The sequence below is a fragment of the Chiloscyllium plagiosum genome, unplaced genomic scaffold (assembly GCF_037043375.1).
Source record: "Chiloscyllium plagiosum isolate Xiang-an unplaced genomic scaffold, Cpla_swu_hap1 HiC_scaffold_22, whole genome shotgun sequence".
NCBI classification, from domain to species: Eukaryota; Metazoa; Chordata; class Chondrichthyes; order Orectolobiformes; family Hemiscylliidae; genus Chiloscyllium; species Chiloscyllium plagiosum.
Window position 1 is genome coordinate 13,636,947 of NW_028270160.1, and position 27,174 is coordinate 13,664,120.

Here is a 27,174-nt window from a genome sequence, read left to right on the forward strand (position 1 = left end):
CTGGGAGTGTTTGATGGGGTCAGTGTAGTGGGAGCTTTACTCTGAACCTAACCTTAGACTATTTTGATCATGGGGTTTTTGACAAATTTGTTTAATGAACACAACTCCCCTGAAAGACCAAAACATTCAGCTTTCACTCAAAGTCACAGAAGTAAAATCAGGCTAATGATTGATTGATTGTGACCTAACCTCGTTACCTAACCGAGCTGTACGAAACTGAGGCCACTGAGGGAAAGCTCAGTGTTTAACTCACAATGCTATCCTATCCCTTATTATATTTTACCTCTGTCTATTTCTCCTGCCCTCATCACCTTATCGCTTGGACAAAGGAAGAAAAAATTGGCTACTCATTCTCAACATCATTCAGTGACCTGAATCACAAACGCCATTTTATTGCTTTGGCTCCATATTAGTTGATAAACTCAACTTAGACTTGATCAATCTCCATCCAGTTGGACCACGGCATTCCAGATTCACATCAGTCTTCGATTCTTGAACTGCCTCGTAAATTTTTAGAAGAAATTAGTTCTTGGGAAATGGGCCTCACTAATAAGGTCAGCATTTGTTGCTCATCCATAATCGCACTTAAACTGAGTGATGTTATTCCTGAAGGCCATTAAGAGTTAACCATATTACTGTGGGTCTACAGTCACCTGCAGGTTAAAAATGACAGGTTTCCTTCCCTAAAGGCCATGAGTGAACCAGATTGGCTTTTACGACATTTAGTGATACAGATAGTCCCTGGATTTTGAACAGGACCAGGGTGCAGTGGAGAAAGACCACTGTAAGCTCCTTCTGCTGAAGAATGATGGGGGTCCATTCAGTAACTGGGCCCTCTGCCTCTGCTAATGGCCAAGCGGTTGATTGTAAATATAGAAAATGGTGAACGATAACGACTCAGAGTTGTAGAGATGTACAGCACAGAAACAGACCCTTCAGTCCAACTTGTCCATTTTGACTAGATATCCCAAACTGATCCAGTCCCATTTGCCAACACTTGGCTCATATCCCTCTAAAACCCTTCCTATTCATATATTCATCCAGATGCCTTTTAAATGCTGTATTTGTACCAGCCCCCACCACTTCCTCTGGCAGCTCATTCCATACACACACCACTCTCTGCGTGAAAATGTTGCCCCTTAAGTCCCTTTTATATCTTTCCCTCTCACCCTAAACCTATGCCCTCTAGTTCTAGACTCCCCGACCCCAGGGAAAAGACTTTGTCTATCCTATCCATGCCACTCATGATTTTATAAACCTCTATAAGGTCAACCCTCAGCATCCGATGCTCCAGGGAAAACAGCCCCAGTCTATTCAGCCTCTCCCTAGAGCTCAAATCCTCCAGCCCTGGCAGCATCCTTGTAAATCTTTTCTGAACCTTTTCAACTTTCACAACATCCTTCCGACAGGAAGGAGACCAGAACTGCACGCAATTTTCCAAAAGTGGCCTAACCAGCATCCTGTACAGCCGGAACATGACCTCCCAACTCCTATACTCAGTGCTCTGACTAATAAAGGAAAGCATACCAAACGCCTTCTTCACTATCCTATCTACCTGCGACTTCACTTTCAAGGAGCTATGAATCTGCACTCCAAGGCCTCTTTGTTCAGCAAAACTCCCCAGGACCTTACCATTAAGTGTATAAGTCCTGCTAAGATTTGCTTTCCCAAAATGCAGCACCTCACATTTATCTGAATTAAACTCCATCTGCCACTTCTCAGCCCATTGGCCTATCTGATCAAGATCCCTCCAATTTTGGTGTCATCTGCAAACTTACTAACTATACCTGTTATGCTCACATCCAAATCATTTATATAAATGACAAAAAGTAGAGGACCCAGCACCGATCCTTGTGGCACCCCACTGGTCACAGGCCTCCAGTCTGAAAAACAACCCTCCACCACCACCCTCTGTCTTTTACCTTTGAGCCAGTTCTGTATCCAAATGGCTAGTTCTTCCTGTATTCCATGAGATCTAACCTCGCTCACCTGTCTCCCATGGGGAACCTTGTCAAACACGTTACTGAAGCCCATATAGATCACGTCCACCGCTTTGCCCTCATCAATCCTCTTTGTTACTTTTTCAAAAACACTCAATCAAGTTCATGACACATGATTTCTCACGCTTAAAGCCATGTTGACTATCCCTAATTAGTCCTTGCTTTTCCAAATACATGCACATCCTTTCCCTCAGGATTCCCTCCAACAACTTGCCCACCACCAGGCTCACTGGTCTATATTCCCTGGCTTGACTTTACCACCTTTCTTAAATAATGATACCAATTTTGCCAACCTCCAGTCTTCTGGCACCTCACCTGTGACTATCGAAGATACAAATATCTCAGCAAGGGGCCCAGCAATCACTTCCCTCGCTTCCCACAGAGTTCAAAGGTACACCTTATGCATTTCAAGACATCCAGTACTTCCTCTTCTGTAATATGGACATTTTTCAAGATGTCACCATCTATTTCCCCACATTCTATATCTTCCATGTCCTTTTCCACAGTAAATACCGATGCAAAATACTTGATTAGTATCTGCCCCATCTCCTGCGGCTCCACACAAAGGCCGCCTTGCTGATCTTTGAGGGGCTCTACTCTCTCCCTAGTTACCCTTTTGTCCTCAATCCCTTTGGATTCTCCTTAATTCTATTTGCCAAAGCTATCTCATGTCCCTTTTTTGCCCTCCTGATTTCCTTCTTAAGTATACTCCTACTGCCTTTATACTCTTTCAAGGATTCACTCGATCTGTCCTGTCTATACCCGACATATGCTTCCTTCTTTTTATTCACCAAACCCTCAATTTCTTTAGTCATCCAGCATTCCCTATACCTACCAGCCTTCCCTTTCACCCTGACAGGAATATATTGTCTCTGAACTCTTGTTATCTCATTTCTGAAGGCTTCACATTTTCCAGCCGTCCCTTTACCTGTGAGCATCTGCCCCCAATCAGATTTTGAAAGTTCTTGCCTAATACCATCAAAATGAGCCTTTCTCCAATTTAGAACATCAACTGTTAGATCTGGTCTATCCTCTTCCATTTTATGGTCGCTGGCCCCAATGTGCTCCCCCACTGACACCTCAGTCACCTGCCCTGCCTTATTTCCCAAGAGTAGGTCAAGTTTTGCACCTGTTCTGAATCAGAAAATGTTCTTGTACATTCTTTACAAGGTCCTCTCCATCTAAACCCTTAACACTATAGCAGCCCCAGTCTATGTTTGGAAAGTTAAAACCCCTACTGTAACCACCCTATTATTCTTACAGATACCTGAGATCTCTTCACAAATTTTTTCTCAATTTCCCTCTGACTATTTGGGGGTCTATAATACAATCCCAATAAGGTGATCATCCCTTTCTTATTTCTCAGTTCCACCCAAATAACTTCCCCGGATGTATTTCCAGGAATATCCTCCTTCAGCACAGCTGTAATGCTATATTTTATCAAAAACACCACTCCCCCTCCTCTCTTGCCTCCCTTTCTATCCTTCCTGTAGCATTTGTATACTGGAACATTAAGCTGCCAGTCTTGCCGATCCCTGAGCCATGTTTTTGTAATTGCTATGATATCCCAGTCCCATGTTTCTAATCATTCCCTGAGTTCATCTGCCTTCCCTGTTAGGCCCCTTGCATTGAAATAAATGCAGTTTAGTTTATTCGTCCTACCTTGTCCCTGCCTTCCCTGACTGACTCATTTCTTTTCTCAAGTGTACCAGTTTCAGATTGATCTCTTTCCTCACTATCTCCCTGGGTCCCCCCCTCCCAACCACCACCTTACTAGCTTAAATCCTCCCGAGCAGCTCTAACAAATCTCCCAGCACGTATGTTAGTCCCCTTCCAATTCATGTGCAATCCGTCCTTCTTCTATAGGTCACTTCTACCCCAGAAGAGATTTCAATGAATCAAAAATGTGAATCCTTCTCCCATATACCAGTTCCTCAGTGACTCATTCATCTGCTCTAACCCCCTCTTCTCACCCTCACCACCCTCTTAGCAACGGGAATAATCCAGATATTACTACTCTCAAGGATTTCCTTTTTAAATTTCTGCCTAACTCTCTAATCTCCCTTCAGAATCTCAACCTTTTCCCTTCCTATGTTGTTGGTATCAATGTGTACAATGACCTCTTGCTGGTCCCTCTTCCCCTTTGAAACATTCTGCACCCGCTCTGAGACATCCTTGATCTTATCACCAGTGAAGCAACACACCATTCTGATTTTTCACTGCTGGCCACAGAAACGTCTGTCTGTGCCTTTGACTAGACAGTCCCCGAACACAATCAATCTCTTGGAACCCGAAGTACCCCTCATTACATTACAGCCTGTTTTGATACCAGAAACTTGGCTGTTTGCGCTACATTCCCATGGAAGTCCATCACCCAGTACATTTTTTTCAAAAGAGCATACTTGTTTGAAGTGGGGATAGCCACGAAGACTCCTGTGCTACCTGCCTACCTCTCCTACCTTTCTGGGAGTTAACTCATCTATCTGTTATATCTGCAGCTTTTCTCCCTTCCTATAACTGCCTTCCATCACACCCCCTAGCTCCTGTAAATTCTTCATTGCCCCTAACTGCCGCTCCAACCAATCCTATCTATCTTAACAGGATTCGCAACCAACGGCACTTATTGCAGATATAATCCTCAGTAACCCGTAAACTCTCTCGAAACTCCCACATCCGACAAGAAGAGTGTAACACTCTACTAAAGGCCATTTTGCTCCTTCCAATCTCGAGAGTGTGGTGCTGGAAAAGCGCATCAGGTCAGGCAACATCTGAGGAGCAGGAGAATTGTCAGTTCGGGCATAAGCCCTTCCTGATGAAGGGCTTATGCCCGAACCATTAATTTGCCTGCACCTTGGATGCTACCTGACCGGCTGTGGTTTTCCAGCACCACTCTCTCTACTATACTGGGTGGTGAGGGAACAAATGAGGGGAAAAAAAAACAGACCTGACTCATTTTCACCAATCTGCCAGCTGCAGATGCATCTATCCATGACAGTATCATTATGAGTAAGCATCACAATGTCCGTGTGGAGTCTTCACACTGAGAATACCCCCCATCATGTTATGTGGAACTATCGTGGTATTAAATGGAATGGACTTGCAGATCTAGCAACTGAAGACTGGCATCCATGAGGCACAGTGGGCTATCAACAACAGAATTGTACTCCAGCACAATCTGCAACTGAGTGGCCTGGCATAACCTCTCCACCCCCTGCTCCTCAACTCTGCCATTACCATCAAGTCAGGGGATCAACCCTGGTTTAATGAAGAGTGCAGGAAGGCATGCTGGGAGCAGCACCAGGCACACCTCTGAATGAGGTGTTAACCTGGTGAAACGACACGAGACTCCTTGCATGTTGAATAACATAAACAGCAATGGTAGGCAGAGCTAGGTGATCCAATACCATGGATCAGATCTAAGTTCTGTACTCCTGCCATTATTGTGAATGGGTAGACAATTAAATGACTCATTGGAGGAGGAGGTTCCACATTCTTAACAATGGGAGAGTCCAGCACATCCACGCAAAAGGTAAGGCTGAAGCATTCACATCAATCTTCAGTCAGAAGTGTCAAGTGGATTATCTATTTCAACCTCCTCCAGGGATCCCCAGCATCCCAGATGCTCGCCTTCTGCCAATTGAATTCACTCCATATCAAGGAATGGTTGGAGACATTGGATACTGTAAAGGCTATGGGTCCTGACAACAATAATGCAGACTTTTGCTCCAGAATGTGCCGCTCCCCTGGCCAAGCTGTTCCAGTACAGTTATAATACTGGTATCTACCAAACAATGTGGAAAATTAGAACAAAGAACAAAGAAAATGTGCAGCCCAGGAACAGGCCCTTCGGCCCTCCAAGTTTGAGCCGATCCAAATGTACTGTCTAAACCTGTCACCCAATTCCTAAGCATTTGTATCCCTTTGCTCCTCACCTACTCATGCATATGTCCAGAGGCATATCTGCATCTTAAATGAATCTACCGTGCCTGCCTCTACCACCTCTGCTGGCAACACATTCCAGGCACCTACCACCCTCTGTGTAAAGTACTTGCCGTGTGTATCCCCCTTAAACTTTTCACCTCTCACCTTGAAAGTGTGACCTCTCGTTATTGAATCCTTCACCCTGGGAAAAAGCTTGTCTCTATCCACCCTGTCTGTACCCTTCATGATTTTGTAAATCTCAATCAGGTCCCCCCTCAATCACCTTTTTTCTAATGAAAACAATCCTAACCTACTCAACCTCTCTTCATAGCTAGCACCTTCCCATACCAGGCAACATCCTCGTAAACCTTCTCTGCACCCTCTCCAAAGTGTCCACATCATTTTGGTAATGTGGTGACCAGAACTGTACACAGTTTTCTAAATCAATGTCTTGTACAATTTTAACTTGGCCTGCCAGCTCTTATACTCAATACCCCGTCTGATGAAGGCAAGCATACCATATGCCTTCTTGACCATTCTATCCAGCTGTGCAGTAACCTTCAGGGTACAATGGACCTGCACTCTCAGATCTCTCTGCCCATCAACTTTTCCCAAGGTTCTTCTGTTTACTGTATAATTCACTCTAGAATTATACTTCCCAAAATGCATCACCTCACATTTGTCGGGATTGAACTCCATCTGCCACTTTTCTACTCAACCAGTCTATCTATATTCTCCTGTATTCTTTGACAGTCCCTTATGCTTTCCGCTACTCCACCCCCAATCTTTGTGTCATCTGCAAACTTGCTGATCATACCAACAGTGCCCTCTTCCAGATTATTTATGTATATCACAAACAACAGTGGTCCCAATACTGACCCCTGTGGAACACCAGTGGTCACCTTTCTCCATTTCGAGAAACTCCCTTCAACTACTACTCTCTGTCTCCTGTTGCTCAACCAATTCTTCATCCACCTAGCTAGAACACCCTGCACATCATGTGACTTCACTTTCTCTATTAGTTTACCATGAGGAACCTAATCAAACGCCTTACTAAAGTCCATGTATATGACATCAACAGCCCTTCCTTCATCTATCAACTTGGTCACTTCCTCAAAAAATTCTATTAAGTTGGTAAGGCACAATCTCCCCCGCACAAAACCATGTTGCCTATTACTGATAAGCCCATTCTTTTCTAAATATAAATAGATCCTATCCTTCGGTACTTTCTTCAGCAACTTTCCCACCACTGACATCAGACTCACTGGTCTGTAGTTACCCAGAATATCCCTACTACCCTTCTTGTACAGGGGGACAACATGAGCAACCCTCCAGTCTTCCGGCACCTCACCTGTATTTAAGGATGCCACAAAGATATCTGTCAGAGCCCCAGCTATTTCCTCTCTCGCCTCCCTCAGCAACCTGGGATGGATCCCATCCGGTCCTGAGGATTTGTCCACCTTAATAACCTCTAGTCTACCCAACACATCTTCCCTACTTATGTCAACATGATCCAGACTAATCAAACTTCTATCTCTAATCTCAAAATTCATCATGTTCGTCTCCTCAGTGAACACTGATGCAAAGTAATCATTCAGAATCTCACCCATTCTCTCAGGTTCAGCACACAGCCTTCCTTCATTATCCTTTAGTGGACCAATCCTTTCTCTAGTTACCCGCTTGCTTCTTTTATAAGAATAAAATGCTTTGGAATTCTCCTTAATTCTGCTCGCTAAAGCTATTTCATGGCCCCTTTTAGCCCGCTTGATTCCTCGTTTAAGACTGGTCCTACTCTTCCGATATTCCTCCAGGGCCCATTCTATTCCTAGCTGCCTAGACCTTATGTACACTTCCCTTTTCCTCTTAGCTAGTCGTATGATTTCTCCTGTCATCCACGGTTCACGAATCTTGCCTTTCCTATCCTTTGCCTTCAACGGGACATGCCTATCCTGCACTACCTTTAACCTATCTTTGAAAGGCTCCCACATCTCAAATGTGGACTTCCCTTCAAGTAGCTGTGTCCAATCCACATTTCCCAGCTCCTGCCTAATTTTGATATAATTGGCCTTGGCTCCTTCCCTTAGGACTACTCTCATCTTTGTCTACGAGTATTGCCCAAGTATGCCCTATACACAAAACAGTACAAATCCAACCTAGTCAATTACCACTGCGTCAGTCTACTTACGATCATTAGTCAAATGATGGAAGTTATCATCAGCAGTGCCCAGAAAACAGCACTTACTCAGCAATAACCTGCTCATTGACACCCAGTTTTGATTCCGCCAGAGGCACTCAGCTCCAGACCTCATTACAGCCTTGGTTCAAACATGGACAAAAAGCTGAATTCCAGAGGGGATCTGAGAATGACAGTCCTTGACTTCACGGCTACACTCAACTGAATGTGGAATCAAGGAGCCCTAACAAAACTGGAATCTATGGGCATCGGGGGACAAACTCTTCAGTGGTTAAAGTCACACCTGGCATGTAGGAGGTTGTGGTTTTTAGAGGTCAGTCATCTCAGCGAGAGAACATCTCTGCTGGAGTTCCTTAGGATAGTGTCCTAGGCTCCAATGTCTTCAGTTGCTTCATCTATAACCTTCTTTCCATTATAAGGTTTACTGATGATCGCATAATGTTCAGCACCATTTGTGAGTCCTCAGATACTGCATTTGGACATGGACTGTTTCAGTGAGACCTGGACTATATCCAGGCTTGGGTTGAAAAGTGGAAAGTAACATTTGTGCCAGGCAATGTCTATTTGCAATAAGAGTCATTTTAACCAATGTCTTTGACAGTCAATGGTATTACTTCATCAAATACCCAACTATCGACATTCTGGGTGTTACCATTGACTAGAAATGATACTGAACGAGCTATTAAAATATAGTGGCTAAAACAGTAGGTCATAGAGTCATAGAGATGTACAGCACGGAACAGACCCTTCGGTCCAACCCATCCATGCCGACCAGATATCCCAACCCAATCTAGTCCTACCGGCCAGCACCCGGCCCATATCCCTCCAAACCCTTCCTATTCATATACCCATCCAAATCCTTTTAAATGTTGCAATTGTACCAGCCTCCACCACTTCCTCTGGCAGCTCATTCCATACACGTACCACCCTCTGTGTGAAAATGTTGCCCCGTAGGTCTCTTTTATATCTTTCCCTCTCACCCGAAACCTATGCCCTCTAGTTCTGTCAAAGGCTTAGAACCCTGCAGATCATAACTCACCACCTGACTCCCCAAAGTCTGTCTATGACCTACCAGGCACACATCAGGAGTGTGATGGAATACGCCCCACTTGCCTGGATGGATGCAGCTCCAACAACACTCAAGAAGCTTGACACTTGTGGACAAAGCAGTCCCTGCTTGAATTGGCACCACATCCACAAGCATCCACTCCCTCCACCACCGACGCTCAGCAGCAGCAGTGTGTACTATCTATAAGGTGCACTGCAGAAATTCACCAAAGATCCTCAGGCAAACCCACTTCCATCTAGAAGGACAAGGATAGCAGATACATGGAAACACCATCCCCTGCAGGTCCCCTTCTAAGCCCAAGATTTGGAAACATATCATGATCCTTCAGTGTCAAAATCCCAGAATTCCCTCCTTAATGGCATTGTGGGTCTACCTACAGCATGTGGACTGCAGCGGTTCAAGAATGCTGCTCACCCCCACCTTCTCACGGATCAACGAGGGATGGGCAATAAATGTTGGCCCAGCCAGCGATGCACACATCCCAAGACTGAAAAAAAATTAATTCCATCAGCTGCTGTCGTGCAAAGTGAACCCGTGTGCCCACAGAATTATCCTGGGTCCCTGGCTCACTAGCTCAATGACATTACCACAATGCCATAGCACCTCGTGTTGGTCATGGTTCTGTCTGTACATCATTCCCCCCAGCCTCTGTTCCACTATTTCAAAATGATCCTGCAATGAGTTTGACAGACACAGCGTAAACCCAAACAGCTTTTCTTAATAAAGAACAGTACGAGGCAATAGTTCAATTCAGGCTATTTTCATTATTACTGAGACAATTCTGTATTGGAAAAAACTGTGACATAGAAATAAACAATTAATAATTACAAGAATAAAATGGTCACTGTTATTTGATTTTGACCATGTTTTAACTTTTTAAAACAAGAGCTATCACCAGCAAATTGCATCAGGAATTCAGAAGAAACGTCTTTGGCCAGAGAGTGGGGAGAATATGGAACCAGCCCTCACAGCAGCAGCTTTAGTGAATTGAATCAATGCAATTAATGGCAATACACGAAACCGAAAGGAATAGGAGCCGCTAATCAAAATGAGGTGAAAGGGAGCTCGGCTGGAGTGTGAACAACAGCATAGCCCTCTGCCTAATTGTTCTGTTTCTCTGCTGGATGCTTAATATCATTCTACAAAAATAATGTATTAAAAAGATATATTATCCTTTCACTTGTCTGCTATATTGACTGTCTTTTTAATTTCAAACTGGTCACTAAGATTGTGTTCCAGCTTTAGTTGATTTAAAGAAAAATAACCTATACATGGTCAATTTTTAAAAAAATTCATCCTGGGATATGGGCGTCCCTGGGTAGGACAGCATTCATTGCCCATCTGTGACTGCACAGAGCATCAACCACATTGTTGTGGATCTGGATCCGCCTGTACGTTAGCTAGACCAGGTAAGGACAACAGTTTCCTTCCCTAAAATGATCTGTTTGGGTTTCTCCAACAATCGACAATCGTCTCATGGGCATCATTTGACTCTTAATTCCTATTATTGCAGGATTTCAAATCCAGGTCTCCAGAATATCATCTGGGTCTTTGGATTAATCATATAACAATAATACCACTAGGATACTGACTCCCCCGATATAGGACTCCTGCAGGTCCCACATGCGTCAAGATCAGGCAACTTTGTGAATCAGGCTTCTAGTCATTCTGCTCATCTTGATGCTGAGATGGGGCATATCAAAACTATCCTGTGTGATAAGTGATACCCCTGATTACACCATCACATGCTGTAGATAGAGTGTGGTGCTGGAGAAAGCACAGTAGGTCAGGCAGCATCTGAGCAGCAAGGGAGTCAACCCTTCACCAGGACTGCAGGGTTCACTATCTCCTCATCACTTGCTGTACATCACAAGAACAGGTGAAAGATCTGATCCTGTGTCAGATTATCCTGGGAGGGGAAGGTGCCTCACAGACCTGAGCAACACCTGCCGCTAGCTGTCCCATATTGCTACTACACAGGAAATCCAGGAGTCGTGTCCTCCATTAACACGATGCAACTGTCAAGTGAAGAGGACATCTCACCCCACCATGCAAATAAGTGACATGATGTATACATGTCAGCCTCAATGTGATGTTTGGTATGTCGTCCGTACCTCCCAGCAACTGGCCAGATCACACCTAACAATGTACCCCATTGACCATTCACAGTGGTTAGGAGGTCACTTGTGCTGAACTAGTGTGTGCTAGCAAGCCTCAGAATAGTATATCCACCGTTCAATGTGACTCTCGTCTTGAAAGTCATTCATTAAATCATCCAGACTGCGCTGAGCTACATCAAAAAAGCAATTTAATATTATCAGCCGGGCCCACAGTCTGATGTAGTTGTGTGTGCTCGAAGGCATGTACATTAATACCCAGGACCCTGTTTTATGTGGGCGATAGGAAATAGTACAATCATTGCAAAAAATGGGGACATGAAGACAGCCAATCTCTGCTGTAATCCCATGGCAACACCCTGACCAATCCGAATCTACTTCCCGGTCTCAGAATTAGGATTGAAATAACTTCCTGATGTCCCCTCTTCTCATGCTGTATAAAATGTTGCCTATTTTTGTCAAGTCTGTTTCTTGCAACCTAGTTCTGATGAGACAAGATGAAAAGCTTCAACTTTGAGTTTCCTTTGCACAATATTTAAGTTTGTGCATTCGCTCCTGTCAAACCTATCTAACTTTCTAATCTGGTTTTCTCTATCACCTGTTTTCTTACCCAGGCCTGACAACGTTTTAAATTATCTTTGAACTACTAGACACCTGAAAGGCAAACTTACATTTCTATAGCGCCTTTCACAACCTCAGGATATCCCAAGGTGCTTTACAAGCAAGGAAGTGTTTTTTTTAAAGTATGGTCCTTGTTATGAGGTAGGCAAGACAGTAATGTATGCACAGAAAGCTCTCACAGTGAAATAACCAAACAAATGGTTATATAAGTATGAACCATAATAACCAATAAATGTTTCTCAAGTGTTGATTCAGGGATAAATGTTGGGTCAGAAACTGCGGGAAAATTCCTTTGCTCTTCTTCGAAACGTAAACCTGAGAGGGCAGGTACGGGCTCGGTTTAATGTCTCATTCAAAAGAAGCTGCCTTCCACAGTGTCGCAGCCCCTCAGTATTGGAACTATGAGTGTCATCTGCATCTAATGCTTTAGTATCTGGGGCACAGATTGAATTTCTGGCCCTCCTGACTCACTGTGTTAATGGAGGATGGCATGTTCGTCAGTACCCACTTGGTGTAATTTCACTGGTTAGATTTACCTTTACATTCAAATTCCCTATCATAATCCCAAATGTAAAATCTCCCATGAACCAGCAGTGCATTAATATATTGTAATCGTCAATTTATTTTTGAACTTTACATTTAAAAGGATTTCCTTTTGTATCTGAGTGGTAACCTGGTGCAGTATTAATCCAGCTGAAACGTCCCCCCACATTTCAGCTCTGCCTTGTATGATTCTGGCCAGATTGTGACTATTTGGCAAACAATAACTTCACACAAAAACTCATTCCCTTTCAACCTGCCATCTCCCCCAACAGCCTCCAGCTCCTCATATGCCTGGTGCCATGCCAGTACCTTGGTTGCAGAGATCTCCGGTGTAACCATCTTCACACTCACACTTGGCATCTCCGAGCTCAGAGATCTGACATTGACCGTGCTCACATTGCAACCTCTTGCAGGGGTTAAACAGCTCTTGCTGCTGGTTGCAGAGCGCTCCCTTGTGTCCGTCATCACACTCACAGCGGTAAGTCACCAGGTCCAGAGCCACACAGCTCCCGTGCACGCACCTGCAACAAACAACAGTGTAGACTTGGCTTTACTCTGTATCTAACCACATGCTGTTCCTATCCCTGGGAGTGTTTGACAGGGACGGTGTAGAGCGAACTTTACTCTGTATCTAACCACATGCTGTTCCTATCCCTGGGAGTGTTTGACAGGGACGGTGTAGAGCGAACTTTACTCTGTATCTAACCACATGCTGTTCCTATCCCTGGGAGTGTTTGACAGGGACGGTGTAGAGCGAACTTTACTCTGTATCTAACCACATGCTGTTCCTATCCCTGGGAGTGTTTGACAGGGACGGTGTAGAGCGAACTTTACTCTGTATCTAACCACATGCTGTCGCTGTCCTTAGGTGTTTGACAGGGTCAGTGTAGAGGAAGCTTTACTCTGTATCTAACCCAATGCCATTTCTGTCCAGGGAGTGTTTAACAAGGACAGTGTAGAGGGAGCTGTACTCTTTATCAAAACACATGCTATCCCCATCCTGGGAGTGTTTGATTGGGTCAGTAATAAGGAAAATTTACTGTCTATATAATCCAATGTGTCCCTGTCCTGGGAAGTTTTGATGGGGAAAGTGTAGAGGATGCCTTACTTTTGATTTAAAAGAGTACAGAGAGCTTTACACTGACTGTCACCAATATTGTACCTGTCCTAGGAGGTGAACTGAGAAAAATAAGTGGAGCAGGAATTGATCCTGTGTCTGTTTGATGTGGATTAGGAGAATGAAAAAAAATTCAAAATTATGAAACAATTCATAGTTCCTTGAAAGTACAGTTGCAGGTAGATAGGATAGTGAAGAAGGTGTTTGGTATGCTTTCCTTTATTGGTCAGACCGTTGAGTACAGGAGTTGGGAGGTCATGTTGTGGCTGTACATGACATTGGTTAGGCCACTATTGGAATATTGCGTGCAATTCTGTTCTCCTTCCTATTGGAAAGATGTTGTGAAACTTGAAAGGGTTCAGTAAAGATTTACAAGGATGTTGGAGGATTTGAGCTTTGGGAAAGGCTAAACAGACTGGGGCTGTTTTCCCTGCAGCGTCGGAGGCTGAGGGGTGACCTTATAGAGATTTATAAAATCATGAGGGGCATGGATAGGGTAAATAGACAAGGCATTTTCCCTGGGGTGGGGAAGTCGAAAACTAGAGGGCATAGGTTTAGGGTGAGAAAGGAAAAATAAAAAAGGGACCTAAGGGGCAACCTTTTCATGCAGAGGGTGGTATGTATATGGAATGAGCTGCCAGAGGAAGTGGTGGAGGCTGGTACAATTACAGCATTTAAAAGGCATCTGGATAGGTACATGAATAGGAAGGGTGAAAGGGATATGGGCCAAGTGCTGGCAAATGGGACTAGCTTAAGTTAAGATATCTGGTCGGCATGGGCGAGTTGGACCAAGGGTCTGTTTCCGTGCTATGCATCTCTCTGACTCTGTAATGAACTAATTGGGGCTTTAAGTTCATAGTCTCGCAACTTTATCCAGCTTTGTTTCTGAAGGCAGCAAATTCCACAAACACCCTCCTGTACCTGGACTCCAGTGAATGGACACAGCCTGACAGGCTGATCGACCTTAGGGTGAATTGTAGCTAAGTCTTACTCTGAAGTGGCAAAATCTGGAGCTTTACCTTATTAAAGATATGTCCTCATCCTGAGCTGGTCTCACTGAAGTTAGTTATATGAGCTACACTTAACTTCAACTAATGTAGCAACACTGAATTCCTTCTGGTCTGTGAGCCTCAGCGTCATGCATAGTGGTGCTATTAGCAATAGACAAATAGGGGAGGAGGGTGAAGGTGGTGAACAGACAGAGGCAGGGCTGGACTGGGAGGAGCTGTAAAGGTTCATTATGAATGTACCTCTGCTGTATGACAGGCTTGGCAAAGAAAAGACTGACCTCTGGTGGAGAATATTAAAATCACAACTCCTGAATGGACTGCAGAAAAACCCCTGTCTCTCATCTTTAATGGTTTATAGAAGAATCTTTGGAGGGCTGCAAGACCCTTTACAGAAAATGACACATTTTGTGAAGTGTATCCTGTGTTGTAATGTAGTAAAATGCACCATTCAATTTGCACACAAAGATGCCACAAACCAATAAAGGGCCTGATAATTTGGTATTCTGTTTTATTGAGAGGTGAATGTTGGTTAGGATAGAATTGGGGAGAGATTCCCTGAACTTCTCCAAAAAAAGTTGGTGGCACCTTCTGCATTTACTGGAGGAGACAGCTAGGGCCTCAGATAATGTCTCACCTGTGAAGTGGCACCACTGACAGTGCAGAACATTGAGAGACCTAACCTAGATTTCGTGCTCGGTTCAATTTTTAGAATGCACGACTTCAATGAGTCTCAGAAGCACATTCAGTATTAGCTTTCAAACAGGAACTTGATTAATACCGAAAGAAACAAGGTTGAAGGCTATGGGGAGAGGCTATGGGATTGGTTTATGAGGAGAGACTGAGGAGACTGGGATTATATTCATTGGAATTTAAAAGAATGAAGGGGGATCTTATAGAAACATACAAAATTATGAAGGGAATAAATGAGATAGAAGTAGAGAGGATGTTTCCACTGGCAGGTGAAACTAGGACAAGAGGGTATAGCCTCAAGATTAGAGGGAGCGGATTTAGGACTGAGTTGAGAAGGACCTTCTTTACCCAGAGGGTTGTGAATCTGTGGAAATCCCTGCCCAGTGAAGTAGTTGAGGCTTCCTCAGTAAATGTTTTTAAAGCTAAGATAGATAATCGTTTGAACAGTAAATGAATTGAGGGTGATGGGGAGCGGGGGGACGGGGGTTAGGGGTGGTAAGTGGAGCTAAGGCCATGAAAAGATCAGCTGTGATCTCACTGAATGGTGGAGCAGGCTCCAAGGGACAGACAGCCTACTCCGCTCCTAATTCTTGTGTTCTTATGTTTATGAGAGGGAATAATTGGCTAGCACTTTTAAAGTTTAACCCTGATCCATGCAAGGGGTTAACACAGCAGGTGACTGAATGTTCTGTCAAAGACAGAGGGTCTGACAGACAGGAGGAGTGAGAGACGGATAGGTTTTGGTTTGGAATTTCCAGAGCTCAGGGCCCAAGCAACTCAAGGCACAGACACCAACAGTAAAGCGATTAAAATTCAGAACGGTAAGATGCCAGAATTGGGTAAACTGAGATGTTTGGAGAAGATCAGAGAGATGCATGGTGTGAAAGGTTCAAAATAAAGATGCTCCTTAACTGGATAGGTCAGAAAGCACAGGGACGGGGTAATAAGCAAACAGGTTTTGGTGAGAGTTGTGACTTAAGGTCATATCTTGCGACTTACTTGTGTCCCAGGCATGGATCACCGAGTGGCTGGTCACAGTGAGGTCCCAACCAGCCCGGCTCACAGTGGCACACAGGGTCAGAGTCTGCCTGGGGCTGACAGATACCGTGGAGGCAGATGATCTTCCTGCAGGGTTCACAGCCTGGCACCACACCAACCTTCATCTGGGTCTTGGTGAAATCCTGCAGCTCGTTGTTGATGTAGAGGTTCTGGATGCACCCATGGAAGCTGGACCCATTCTGGATCTGCCAGAGGCGGAAGGCCGCAGAATTCACATCGACGGGCATCCCTGGGCACGGGAACGGAAATGCAACCATCACAAACGGGTACACAGAGAGCTACTCACCGGGAAATGAATCTGACTGATATGTCAAGGAACACATCATATTCCTATGCATAAAAGCAAATTACTGCGGATGCTGGAATCTGAAACCAAAAGAGAAAATGCTGGAAAATCTCAGCAGCATCTATAAGGAGAGAAAAGAGCTGACGTTTCGAGTCTAACTGACCCTTTGTCATGTTCTTATGGATTCTGATATCACGAGGACTGCTTCCCCTGGTTGGAGAGTTTAGATTGGAGTCAAGATGAGAGTGGTGCTGGAAAAGCACAGCAGGTCAGGCAATATCCGAGGAGCAGAAAGATCAAAGTTTCGGACAAAAGCCCTTCATCAGAAATTCCTCCTCAGATGCTGCCTGACCTGCTGTGCTTTTCCAACACCACTCTCATCTTAACTCTTATCTCCAGCATCTGCAGTCCTCACTTTCGCCCTGGAGAGTTTAGAATCCAGTCTCAATCTTCAGATTGAGATAAGGAGAAACATCTTCATGCAGATGGTTGTGAAACATTAGAATTCTCGACCCTGGAAGGTTGTGGATGTTTAAGAGTTAAGACTGGGTTTGATAGACTTGTTTTTAATGTCAGTTTTCTATTCGATCCTAAAGTCTGAATTAAAGGGGCGCTTGAGGTGGAGGAAGGGAATCAAGGGCACTAGGGGAAAAGTAGGAGAGTGGAGATGAGGATTATCAGATCAGGCATGAACACACAGACTCAGTGGACTGAGTGGCCTATTTCTGTACTGACATCTTCTGGTCTGAAGTGTGAATGCTCGGATGCAGGGTTTCCACTTTGCAAACCTCTGTCACTAACAGCCTCTGCAGTGCTTCGAGAACCACTCACCGTGCTTACTGTAAACTCCACTACACCTCCACCCACCCCCCCCCCCCCTCCCCACCAGCCTCAGGGCACTTTCTTCCACACCTATATTGGGATTGAGAATCCAGGGGGATATGGATAATCAGTGGAGTGTGGAACTGTGTTAAATGCCAGTCAAATCCTAATAAATGGGAGTGCAGCAGAAATGGACCGAATGCTGCTCACCTTTCTTACATTATAAGCAGAACTCAGTGAATATATCAGTGTCCTGTTGGAGCCCGTTCTGCTGCTCAATGAGATTATATCTCATCTTATGTGACACCACGTATCTCATAATCTCTTTAAGTCCATCATCACAATGCCTTGCCCCTCCATGCTAATCAAATGAAAGCCCTTGTTAATAATGAAGAAAGCTCAACCTTCAAGGGATAATAGGAATGCCCAAAATATACCAGGCCTTGGCAGCAACACCCACACCTCAAGAATGAATTAAGTAAGACGTATCAGATTTATTGGCCTGGGTACATTTTAAGGGGTTGGGGACAGTTCCTGATGACGGGAACTCTGAGTGTGCTGAAGGATGAGGAGTGAGTCCGTCTGGCATGGCTGCTCCCATCTTACCTCCAATGTAAAGGGGTGTCTCGCGGTTGAGTGTCGACTGCTTGACAGAGCTCTCCATGCTCTTGGGGGTTCCACCATCAATGGAGAGATTAACCATCTGGTCCAAGGTCACAATCTCGACCGTATGGAAGTGTCCATCATTGATCGTCTCCAGGCTGTAGAATGCACAGAAACATAAACATATTGGTCCCCGTCCACAGAATCTTCCCCTGGCATGCAATTCAATAACCAGTGAGTAAATCAAAAGGGTTAAATATGGTTCATTGGGAAGCACCCTTCCTTTATAGACAGGGGATTGTGGGTTCTGTCACATCCTCACTGGGAAACAAGCCCCACTATTCTGGAAGTCATCAAAGAAATTAAAGATTAATAAAAGTACGCCACATTCTTCAAATTACCTCTCCCTTAGACCCAGGTTGCCAAAAGCATGAAGCATGGTTTCTGTACTTAACAAAGGTTACTGTTTAATTACAAAGAAATAGATTCTAGCAGGAGGTAAACAATTATGAACTGCTGACAGGGAACTGTACCCTTATAAAATTCCAATGCCTTCCCCCCCAAGACACCACCACACTCACATACAAGCAGACACAAAAATGTTGGTGTTAAGAGTGGAGGAAAAACCGGGAAGGCAGTTCGATAGTCCAGAGGGTTCACTGAGATGGTCCTTTTGGTTTGTCAAGATCTACTGCACCTAGAGTGTCAGGTAACCTGCTTATTAAAAAGTTCAGTAATCTTCTCCATAATTCTTGGCTTTTGAAACAACCCTTTTCCCATTTCAAAAATGGAAAATCAAAAATACAGAAAAATTAAAAATATGGACTTTTACAGTTAAGCCCGACTCCATGGCTTGTGGACAGAGATCTTGGCTGACACACTCACAGGTATTTTGCAAAGATCTGTCAGTTGATCGGCAACTGGTTTGTGTCCACATTACAACAATTCCCAGAGTGGGATTTCAACCTGCAGCTTCTGAATGAGAGGGTCAGCACCCACTGCTGCACAACAGCTCCATCTTCCTGCTATCATCCCAAAAACACTGCAGGTCGTCATTAACAGAAACAGAAGTTGCTGGAAAAGCTCAGCAGGTCTGGCAGCATCTGTGAAGCGAAATCAGAGTTAATATTTCGGGTCTAGTGACTCTTTGAGGATATTGAGACCTGAAACATTAACTCAAATTTCTCTCCACATATGCTGCCAGACCTGCCGAGCTTTTCCAGCCACTTCTGTTTCTGATTTATAGCTTCTGCAGTTCTTTCGGTTTTTATTTAGCATGTGGCCACTCCCTCATTGCTGTTTGTGGAGGCTTGCTGTAGATAGACTGACTGCCATGTTTTCTACATTACAACAGGGTGTGCCCTCTAGAAAGCACTAGGCTTCTGAAGCATGCTGGGGCAGTCTGGAGATGAGAAAGCTGCTATACGAATGCAGGGAGCTGAGGCTCCATATGGCCTCTCAGCCTTTGCCAGCGATCACCTTAACTGGGAAAGCAGTGGCATCATGCCAGTGTCACTGTCTGTGTAGTCCTGAGGCCCTTGTGAATGCTCTAGTCCTCAGTTCAAATCCCACCATGGCAGCTGGTCGAACAATCGCGTCATACATAGAACATAGAACATAGAACATAGAAGAATACAGCGCAGTACAGGCCCTTCGGCCCTCGATGTTGCGCCGATCCAAGCCCACCTAACCTACACTAGCCCACTATCCTCCATATGCCTATCCAATGCCCGCTTAAATGCCCATAATGAGGGAGAGTCCACCACTGCTACTGGCAGGGCATTCCATGAACTCACGACTCGCTGAGTAAAGAACCTACCCCTAACATCTGTCCTATACCTACCCCCCCTTAATTTAAAGCTATGCCCCCTTGTACGGAAACAGGCCATTCGGTCCAACCAGTCCATGCTGACCATAATCCTCAACTAAACTGGTCCTGCCTGCGCTTGGCCCATAACCCTCCAAGCATTTTTTTATTCATGCAATTCTCTGAAAGTCTTTTAAATGTCATAACCATGCATCAACCACTCAGTGTGAAAGTTCACTCCACACACGAACAACTCACTGTGTAAAGAAATTGCCCCCCGTGTCCTTTTAAAATTTTAATCTCGCCATAAAACAACATGCCCCTAGTCTTGAAATCCCCCACACTCTGGAAAAGACACCTGCCATTCACCTTATCTATGCCCCTCATGATTTTATAAACCTCTGTAAGGTCACCTCTCAACCTCCCAAGCTTCAGAACATCTGGGATCTTGGGAATAGTGACAATGAACCATCCATAGGAACACAAGGAGTGGGCCATCTATCCTCCCAAGCCTGACCCACCGTCCAACAACATCATGGCTGATTGGCCTCAAACTTCAAGTCCTCTTTTGTCCAGCTCAGCATAGCCCTCACCTGCCCAATGTTTCAAAACTGACCTCACTCCTCTTTAATGACATTCTGTGATCTAGCCCCTACACCTCTGTGTGATGAGGGAGTTACTCATATTCACCATCCTCTGGAATAATAGAGTCCTTTATATCTCTGTTTTCAATGAATGGCCTGTTATTCTGTAATGTTGTCCCCCAGTTTGAGATTTCCCTATGAGTGGAAACATCGTCTCAATACCTACCCCCTCTCAGAATCATGTACATTCACTTCAGGAAAGAAAATCTGACAGCGATGTTCCCGCTAATTTTCCCAGTGACTGTGTGTGACTCCAATTCCCATGCACAGCAGCGACTTCTGGGACCAGTCTCCCAGCCTTACCCACTCTGGCCTACACGTGACTCCAGACCCACAGCAATGTGGATGATTCAATTTTTAAAAAAGTAAATCCTGGAGGATGGGGATTTTGGTGAGCACTTGTTCATCACTAGTTTACCAGGGGATTAGTTGAGAGTTGACCACATTGCTGTGGGTCTGGAGTCAAATGTAGACCGGACCAGGTAAGGACAGCAGATTGCTTTCCCCAAAGGGCATAGTGAACCAGAGCGGTTTATACAAAAATCAACTCTTAGACTAGCTTTTAAATTCCAGATTTGCTTTTACTGAATTCAAATGTTACAATTTGCCATGGTCTCTGGATTACTGGTCCAGTGATGTTATCGCCACATCACCAATTTCGCCTCCTCAGTTTAAGGCTTGTTAGAGATCAGTAACCAGTGCTAGTGGTGCCCACACCCCGTGAGAAAATAAAATATGTACCCAGCGCAGAGAATCTGTAAAGGAATATTCTCCAGAAGACACAGTCAACAAAAGCAGGATTATGATGCCTCCCCTGGCCTACCAGCTTTCACTGAATGGATATTAGGACAAGGTATGGGGAAACAAGCAAGGGAGAGGGTAATGGTGAGTGGGCTGCAATTATGGGGAAGAAGTGAACAGACTGAATGATACCTGTTGAGGAGAGGCGAATCTCAGCCCCGCGTGTCATTACCTGTAGATAGCTGAGCTCGGGTAGCTGCCAGGATCATAGCTGACCCGCACGTGGCCCTGGTAAAGTTCAACTGCGATGTGGTCATTGTCTCCGTTGTAGAGGAGGATCCCATTATCTTCCGCAGTCGAGACCTGGAGGAGCCAATGTCACCTTCCTGTTAATAACAATCTTCTGTCGGATGTTCACTGGCTGTTGCCCTTAGTCAATGTAAGAAAAGGCTGTAGGTTGAGGCCATTCAGCCCCTTGAGCCAGCTCCATCCTTCAACAACTCCATTATCCCTCCCCATTACCCTTAGTATCTGAATACCTGCTCATGTCTGCCCTGAATACACTCCATAACTCTGTGGTAGAGGATTCGAAACCCTTTAAAGAAACATCCCCTCATCTCAGTCCTAAATAATTGACCCCTCTCACGAGACCCTGCTCTCCCCTCACCACCCCATGTTCTGGATTCCCCAGACAATACTGACAAGCTGTTTTTAAGAATTTCACACACTTTAAAGCACTCGCTCCTTGCTCCTCTCCACAGACTGACCTGCAGCGAGATGTTTGCACGGGGCCAGTTTTTGAGCTCGGTGAACTGGAGGTAGGAGTCCCGATCCACAAAGTTGACACTGACCAGCTTGTCACACCGCGACCCTCCGAAGCCTGGGAGGCACTGGCAAAGGGAGCGGGCGCCAACATTCACACACTGTCCACCGTTATGGCAGTCCTGCAGTTGGCACTGGACAGAGTCTGAGGAAGCCTGGGAGGGAAGCTCACAGAAACGGCCACTGGGTGGAGACAGAGAGACACAGACAGAAATAGAGGGCACTGTATAGACCAGAGCTGATTAAAAAAATCATTATATTGCTACAAGCTGCTCATAGGTTTTGCTCAAATATTACAATTTAACTTCTGCTTGCTGGGATATTGTCTCTCGTAGCTCCCACAAGTGCTCCTTTGTGAGGTGTCAGCCTTAAGGTTGATTTAATTTCTTAAACATTTCACAAGATTTCTCATCCTTGATCACAAATCTCTTAATTGAGTCACGTTTTAAATTTGACCTCTGCTGCTCTGTAATCTGTCGCACACCAAATCCCATTTCCCTCACACGCCTGTGCTCACTGATCTTCGATAGCACCCGGCAGTCAAAGATGTTAAATCTCCCCCAATCTCCTCCAGACCCACAACCCACCAGTAAATGTGTTCTCCTCCAATGCTGGCCTCGTTGCGAAACGTCTGATAACAATCAATCCAGCATTACCTCCCTAAATCTCTGCACTTTGCTGTTCCTGCTCTTTGAGATGCTCCTTAAAAACCATGACTTGGAGATGCTGGGGTTGGACTGGAGTGGACAAGGTTCAAGATCACACAACACCAGGTTATAGGGCCTCCAAGTACACCTGTTGGACTATAACCTGATGTTGTGTGATTTTTAACTTTGTCCTGAAAGACCTACTAGGAGAAAGTGAGGACTGCAGATGCTGGAGATCAGAGCTGAAAATGTGTTGCTGGAAAAGCGCAGCAGGTCAGGCAGCATCCAAGGAGCAGGAGAATCGACGTTTCGGGCATGAGCCCTTCTTCAGAAATGAGGAAAGTCTGTCCAGCAGGCTAAGATAAAAGGTAGGGAGGAGGGACTTGGGGGAGGGGCGTTGGAAATGTGATAGGTGGAAGGAGGTTAAGGTGAGGGTGATAGGCCGGAGAGGGGTTGGGGTGGAGAGGTCAGGAAGATGATTGCAGGTTAGGAAGGTGGTGCTGAGTTCGAGGGTTGGGACTGAGACAAGGTGGGGGGAGGGGAAATGAGGAAACTGGAGAAATCTGAGTTCATCCCTTGTGGTTGGAGGGTTCCTAGGCGGAAGATGAGGCGCTCTTCCTCCAACCGTCGTGTTGCCATGGTCTGGCGATGGAGGAGTCCAAGGACCTGCATGACCTTGGTGGAGTGGGAGTGGGAGTGGGAGTTGAAGTGTTGAGCCACGGGGTGGTTGGGTTGGTTGGTCCGGGTGTCCCAGAGGTGTTCTCTGAAACGTTCTGCAAGTAGGCGGCCTGTCTCCCCAATATAGAGGAGGCCACATTGGGTGCAGCGGATGCAGTAAATGATGTGTGTGGAGGTGCAGGTGAATTTGTGGCGGATATGGAAGGATCCCTTGGGGCCTTGGAGGGAAGTAAGGGGGGAGGGATGCAAAACTTGCAACTACACCTCCCCCCAACGTCCCTCCCCCAAATCCCTCCTCCCTACCTTTTATCTTAGCCTGCTGGACACACTTTCCTCATTCCTGAAGAAGGGCTCATGTCCGAAACGTCGATTCTCCTGCTCCTTGGATGCTGCCTGAAAGACCTACCTCTTGAATCAAGTTCCTGGTCACCTGGCCAAATGTCTCCTTCTGTGATTTGTTATTTGCTAATCATGATATGCGCAGCTCCTCAGGAGGTTTTATTACAAGGAAGGTGCAGCACAAAGTGCAATTTGTTGTTGTTGGTGATGAATCAAGCCTTGCTCTGTTGTATGTTTCTGAAATCAGTATAATTGCTGATTTCAATTTGCTGCCAAACCCAAGATTTCTTATCTTTTTCATTCACTCGCGGGGACATGGGTGTTGCTGGCTGGGCCCAGCATTTATTCCCCTCTCTCGCTGCCCTTGACAAGGTGGGGGTGAGCTGCCTTCTTGAACCGCTGCAGTCCACCTGCTGTGGGTTGACCCAGAATGCCCCGAGGGAGGGAATTCCAGGATTTTGACCCAGTGACAGTGAAGGAACGGCGACATATTGCCAAGTCAGGGTGGTGAGCGGCTTGGAGGGGAATCTATTGCCCTTCGGCAAAAGTGAGGACTGCAGATGCTGGAAACCACAGCAGGTCAGGCAGCATCCGAGAAGCAGGAAAATCGATGTTTCGAGCAAAAGCCCTTCATCAGGAATGGAGGCAGGGAGCCTCCAGGGTGGAGAGATAAATATGGGGGGTGGGGGGGGGGGTGGGGAGAAGATAACAAAGAGTATAATAGGTGGATGGGGGTGGGGATGAAGGTGGTAGGTCAGAGGGGAGGGTGGGGAGAAGGTAGCAAAGAGTATAATAGGTGGATGGGGGTGGGGATGAAGGTGATAGGTCAGAGGGGAGGGTGGGGGAAGGTAGCAAAGAGCACAATAGGTGGATGGGGGTGGGGATGAAGGTGATAGGTCAGAGGAGAGGGTGGAGCAGATAGGTGGGAAGGGAGATTGGCAGCTAGGACAGGTCATAAGGACAGTGCTGAGCTGTCGATTTTCCTGCTCCTCAGATACTGCCTGACCTGCTGTGCTTTTCCAGCACCACTCTGATCTAAACTCTACTGCCCTTGTCTTTCCAAATGGAGTCAAAAAATGGGTAAAACATCCTCATCACTCACCTGTAACCTTCCGAGCACAGACAGGTATACCCATCGATCCCATCGATGCAGACACTGTTTCCCTGACACTTGTGATCCTGACAGTTGTCAACAGCAACACTGCAGTTATCTCTGACAGATCCAGAATTACATTCACATCTGCAAAACATGGAGCCAGAGTTCCGTTAGGGAATTAGGATTGGAATGGTCAGGGACCCAGTGACACAGTGCAAACCCCTGCAGTTTCCTATCCATTGGATGTATCAAACACTACCCAGAACAAGGGCAGTGCGGGATTAGGTACAGAGTAAAACTCACTCCACACCATCCACCTCAAACACTCCCAGGATAAGGTCAGTGCGGGATTAGGTACAGAGTAAAGCTCCCTCTACATTGTCCATATCAAACACTCCCAGGATAAGGTCAGTGTAGGGTTAGATACAGAGTAAAGCTCCCTCTACATCGTCCATATCAAACACTCCCAGGATAAGGTCAGTGTAGGGTTAGATACTGAGAAAAGCTCCCTCTACATCATCCATATCAAACACTCCCAGGATAAGGTCAGTGTAGGGTTAGATACAGAGAAAAGCTCCCTCTACATCGTCCATATCAAACACTCCCAGGGCAAGGACAGTGCAGGGTTAGATACAGAGTAAAGCTCCCTCTACACTGTCCCCATCATACACTCCCAGGACAGGGATAGCATGGGGTTAGATACAGAGTAAAGCTCCCTCCACACTGTCCCCATCATACACTCCCAGGACAGGGATATCATGGGGTTCGATAGAGAGTAAAGCTCTCTCTACACTGTCCCCATCATACACTCCCAGGACAGGGATAGCATGGTGTTAGATACAGAGTAAAGCTCTCTCTACACTGTCCCCATCATACACTCCCAGGACAGGGATAGCATGGGGTTAGATACAGAGTAAAGCTCCCTCCACACTGTCCCCATCATACACTCCCAGGACAGGGACAGCATGGGGTTAGATACAGAGTAAAGCTCTCTCTACACTGTCCAATCACACACTCCCAGGACAGGGATAGCATGGGGTTAGATACAGAGTAAAGCTCCCTCCACACTGTCCCCATCATATACTCCCAGGACAGGGATAGCATGGGGTTAGATACAGAGTAAAGCTCCCTATACACTGTGTCCATCATACACTCCCAGGACAGGGATATCATGGGGTTCGATAGAGAGTAAAGCTCTCTCTACACTGTCCCCATCATACACTCCCAGGACAGGGACAGCATGGGGTTAGATACAGAGTAAAGCTCTCTCTAAACTGTCCCCATCATACACTCCCAGGACAGGGACAGCATGGGGTTAGATACAGAGTAAAGCTCTCTCTACACTGTCCCCATCATACACTCCCAGGACAGGAACAGCATGGGGTTAGACACAGAGTAAAGCTCTCTCTACACTGTCCCCACCATATACTCCCAGGACAGGGATATCATGGGGTTAGATACAGAGTAAAGCTCCCTATACACTGTCTCCATCATACACTCCCAGGACAGGGATATCATGGGGTTAGATACAGAGTAAAGCTCTCTCTACACTGTCCCCACCATATACTCCCAGGACAGGGATATCATGGGGTTAGACACGGAGTGAAACGTTTTCACTTCCAGACTAGTTCATGGAGCCTTCTGCATCCACCCAGTATCTTAGTAAAACCTGAACCTATTCCCTGACTAACCTATAACATAGTTAGTGTTTGACCTGAGTAGACCATTTTAGTTCCAATTCTGTACTTACCTGGGCCTCTCGGCAGTAACTGCACATTTGGGGTCTCGCTGGCAAGGGTTTAATTCAGGTGAACAATGGTCAACCAGCTCCTCACACAGATCACCTAATGAGACAGAGAACAAGGTCACACCTGGGTCAGGATGCAGCTCATATCGAACATCCACAACGTGCTCTGGAACAGCTTCGGAGCGATGGTGACCATGTGTGTAGAACTCTCACCAATGGAACTAAAGGTTCAGGTTCAAATCTCACCCCAGTAACCCAAGTGTAACATATAGGTAAATGCTCACTTACTCAGCACTGAGGCAGTGTTGCACTGTCAGACAGACTGTTATTCAAAGGAGGTGATGAACTAGAGTCCTGTTTACACTCCTGGGCGTAATTTAAAAAATGCCATGGCACTATGTTGAACAGAGGTATTCTTACTGATAGTAATCCTTCAACTAACATCTTTAAGAATTGACATTCACCAACAAATTGCTGTTTCTGGGATCCTACTGTGTATACATTTGTTGCTGCATTACTGCAGTGGCTACATGTCAAAAGAAAAAATACGGAATTGGCTGTAAACCGTATCAGATTGCAAAAGATTCTGTAGAAATGCAAA

At 45.5% G+C, this 27,174-nt stretch overlaps 1 protein-coding gene across 1 annotated transcript in view; it reads right to left on the reverse strand.

Moving 5' to 3' along the window:
- LOC122561411 (slit homolog 1 protein-like) overlaps positions 1-27,174 on the reverse strand; it is a 320,580-nt gene that overhangs the window by 3,714 nt on the left and 289,692 nt on the right. Inside the window, exons 30-36 of the mRNA XM_087998766.1 lie at positions 26,577-26,670; positions 24,833-24,970; positions 22,012-22,249; positions 21,477-21,607; positions 18,056-18,210; positions 16,282-16,570; positions 12,775-12,986 (exon numbers count right to left, since the gene is read on the reverse strand). Of these exons, the coding sequence (XP_087854892.1) occupies positions 12,775-12,986; positions 16,282-16,570; positions 18,056-18,210; positions 21,477-21,607; positions 22,012-22,249; positions 24,833-24,970; positions 26,577-26,670 (1,257 nt within the window). The remainder of the gene's footprint in view (positions 1-12,774; positions 12,987-16,281; positions 16,571-18,055; positions 18,211-21,476; positions 21,608-22,011; positions 22,250-24,832; positions 24,971-26,576; positions 26,671-27,174) is intronic.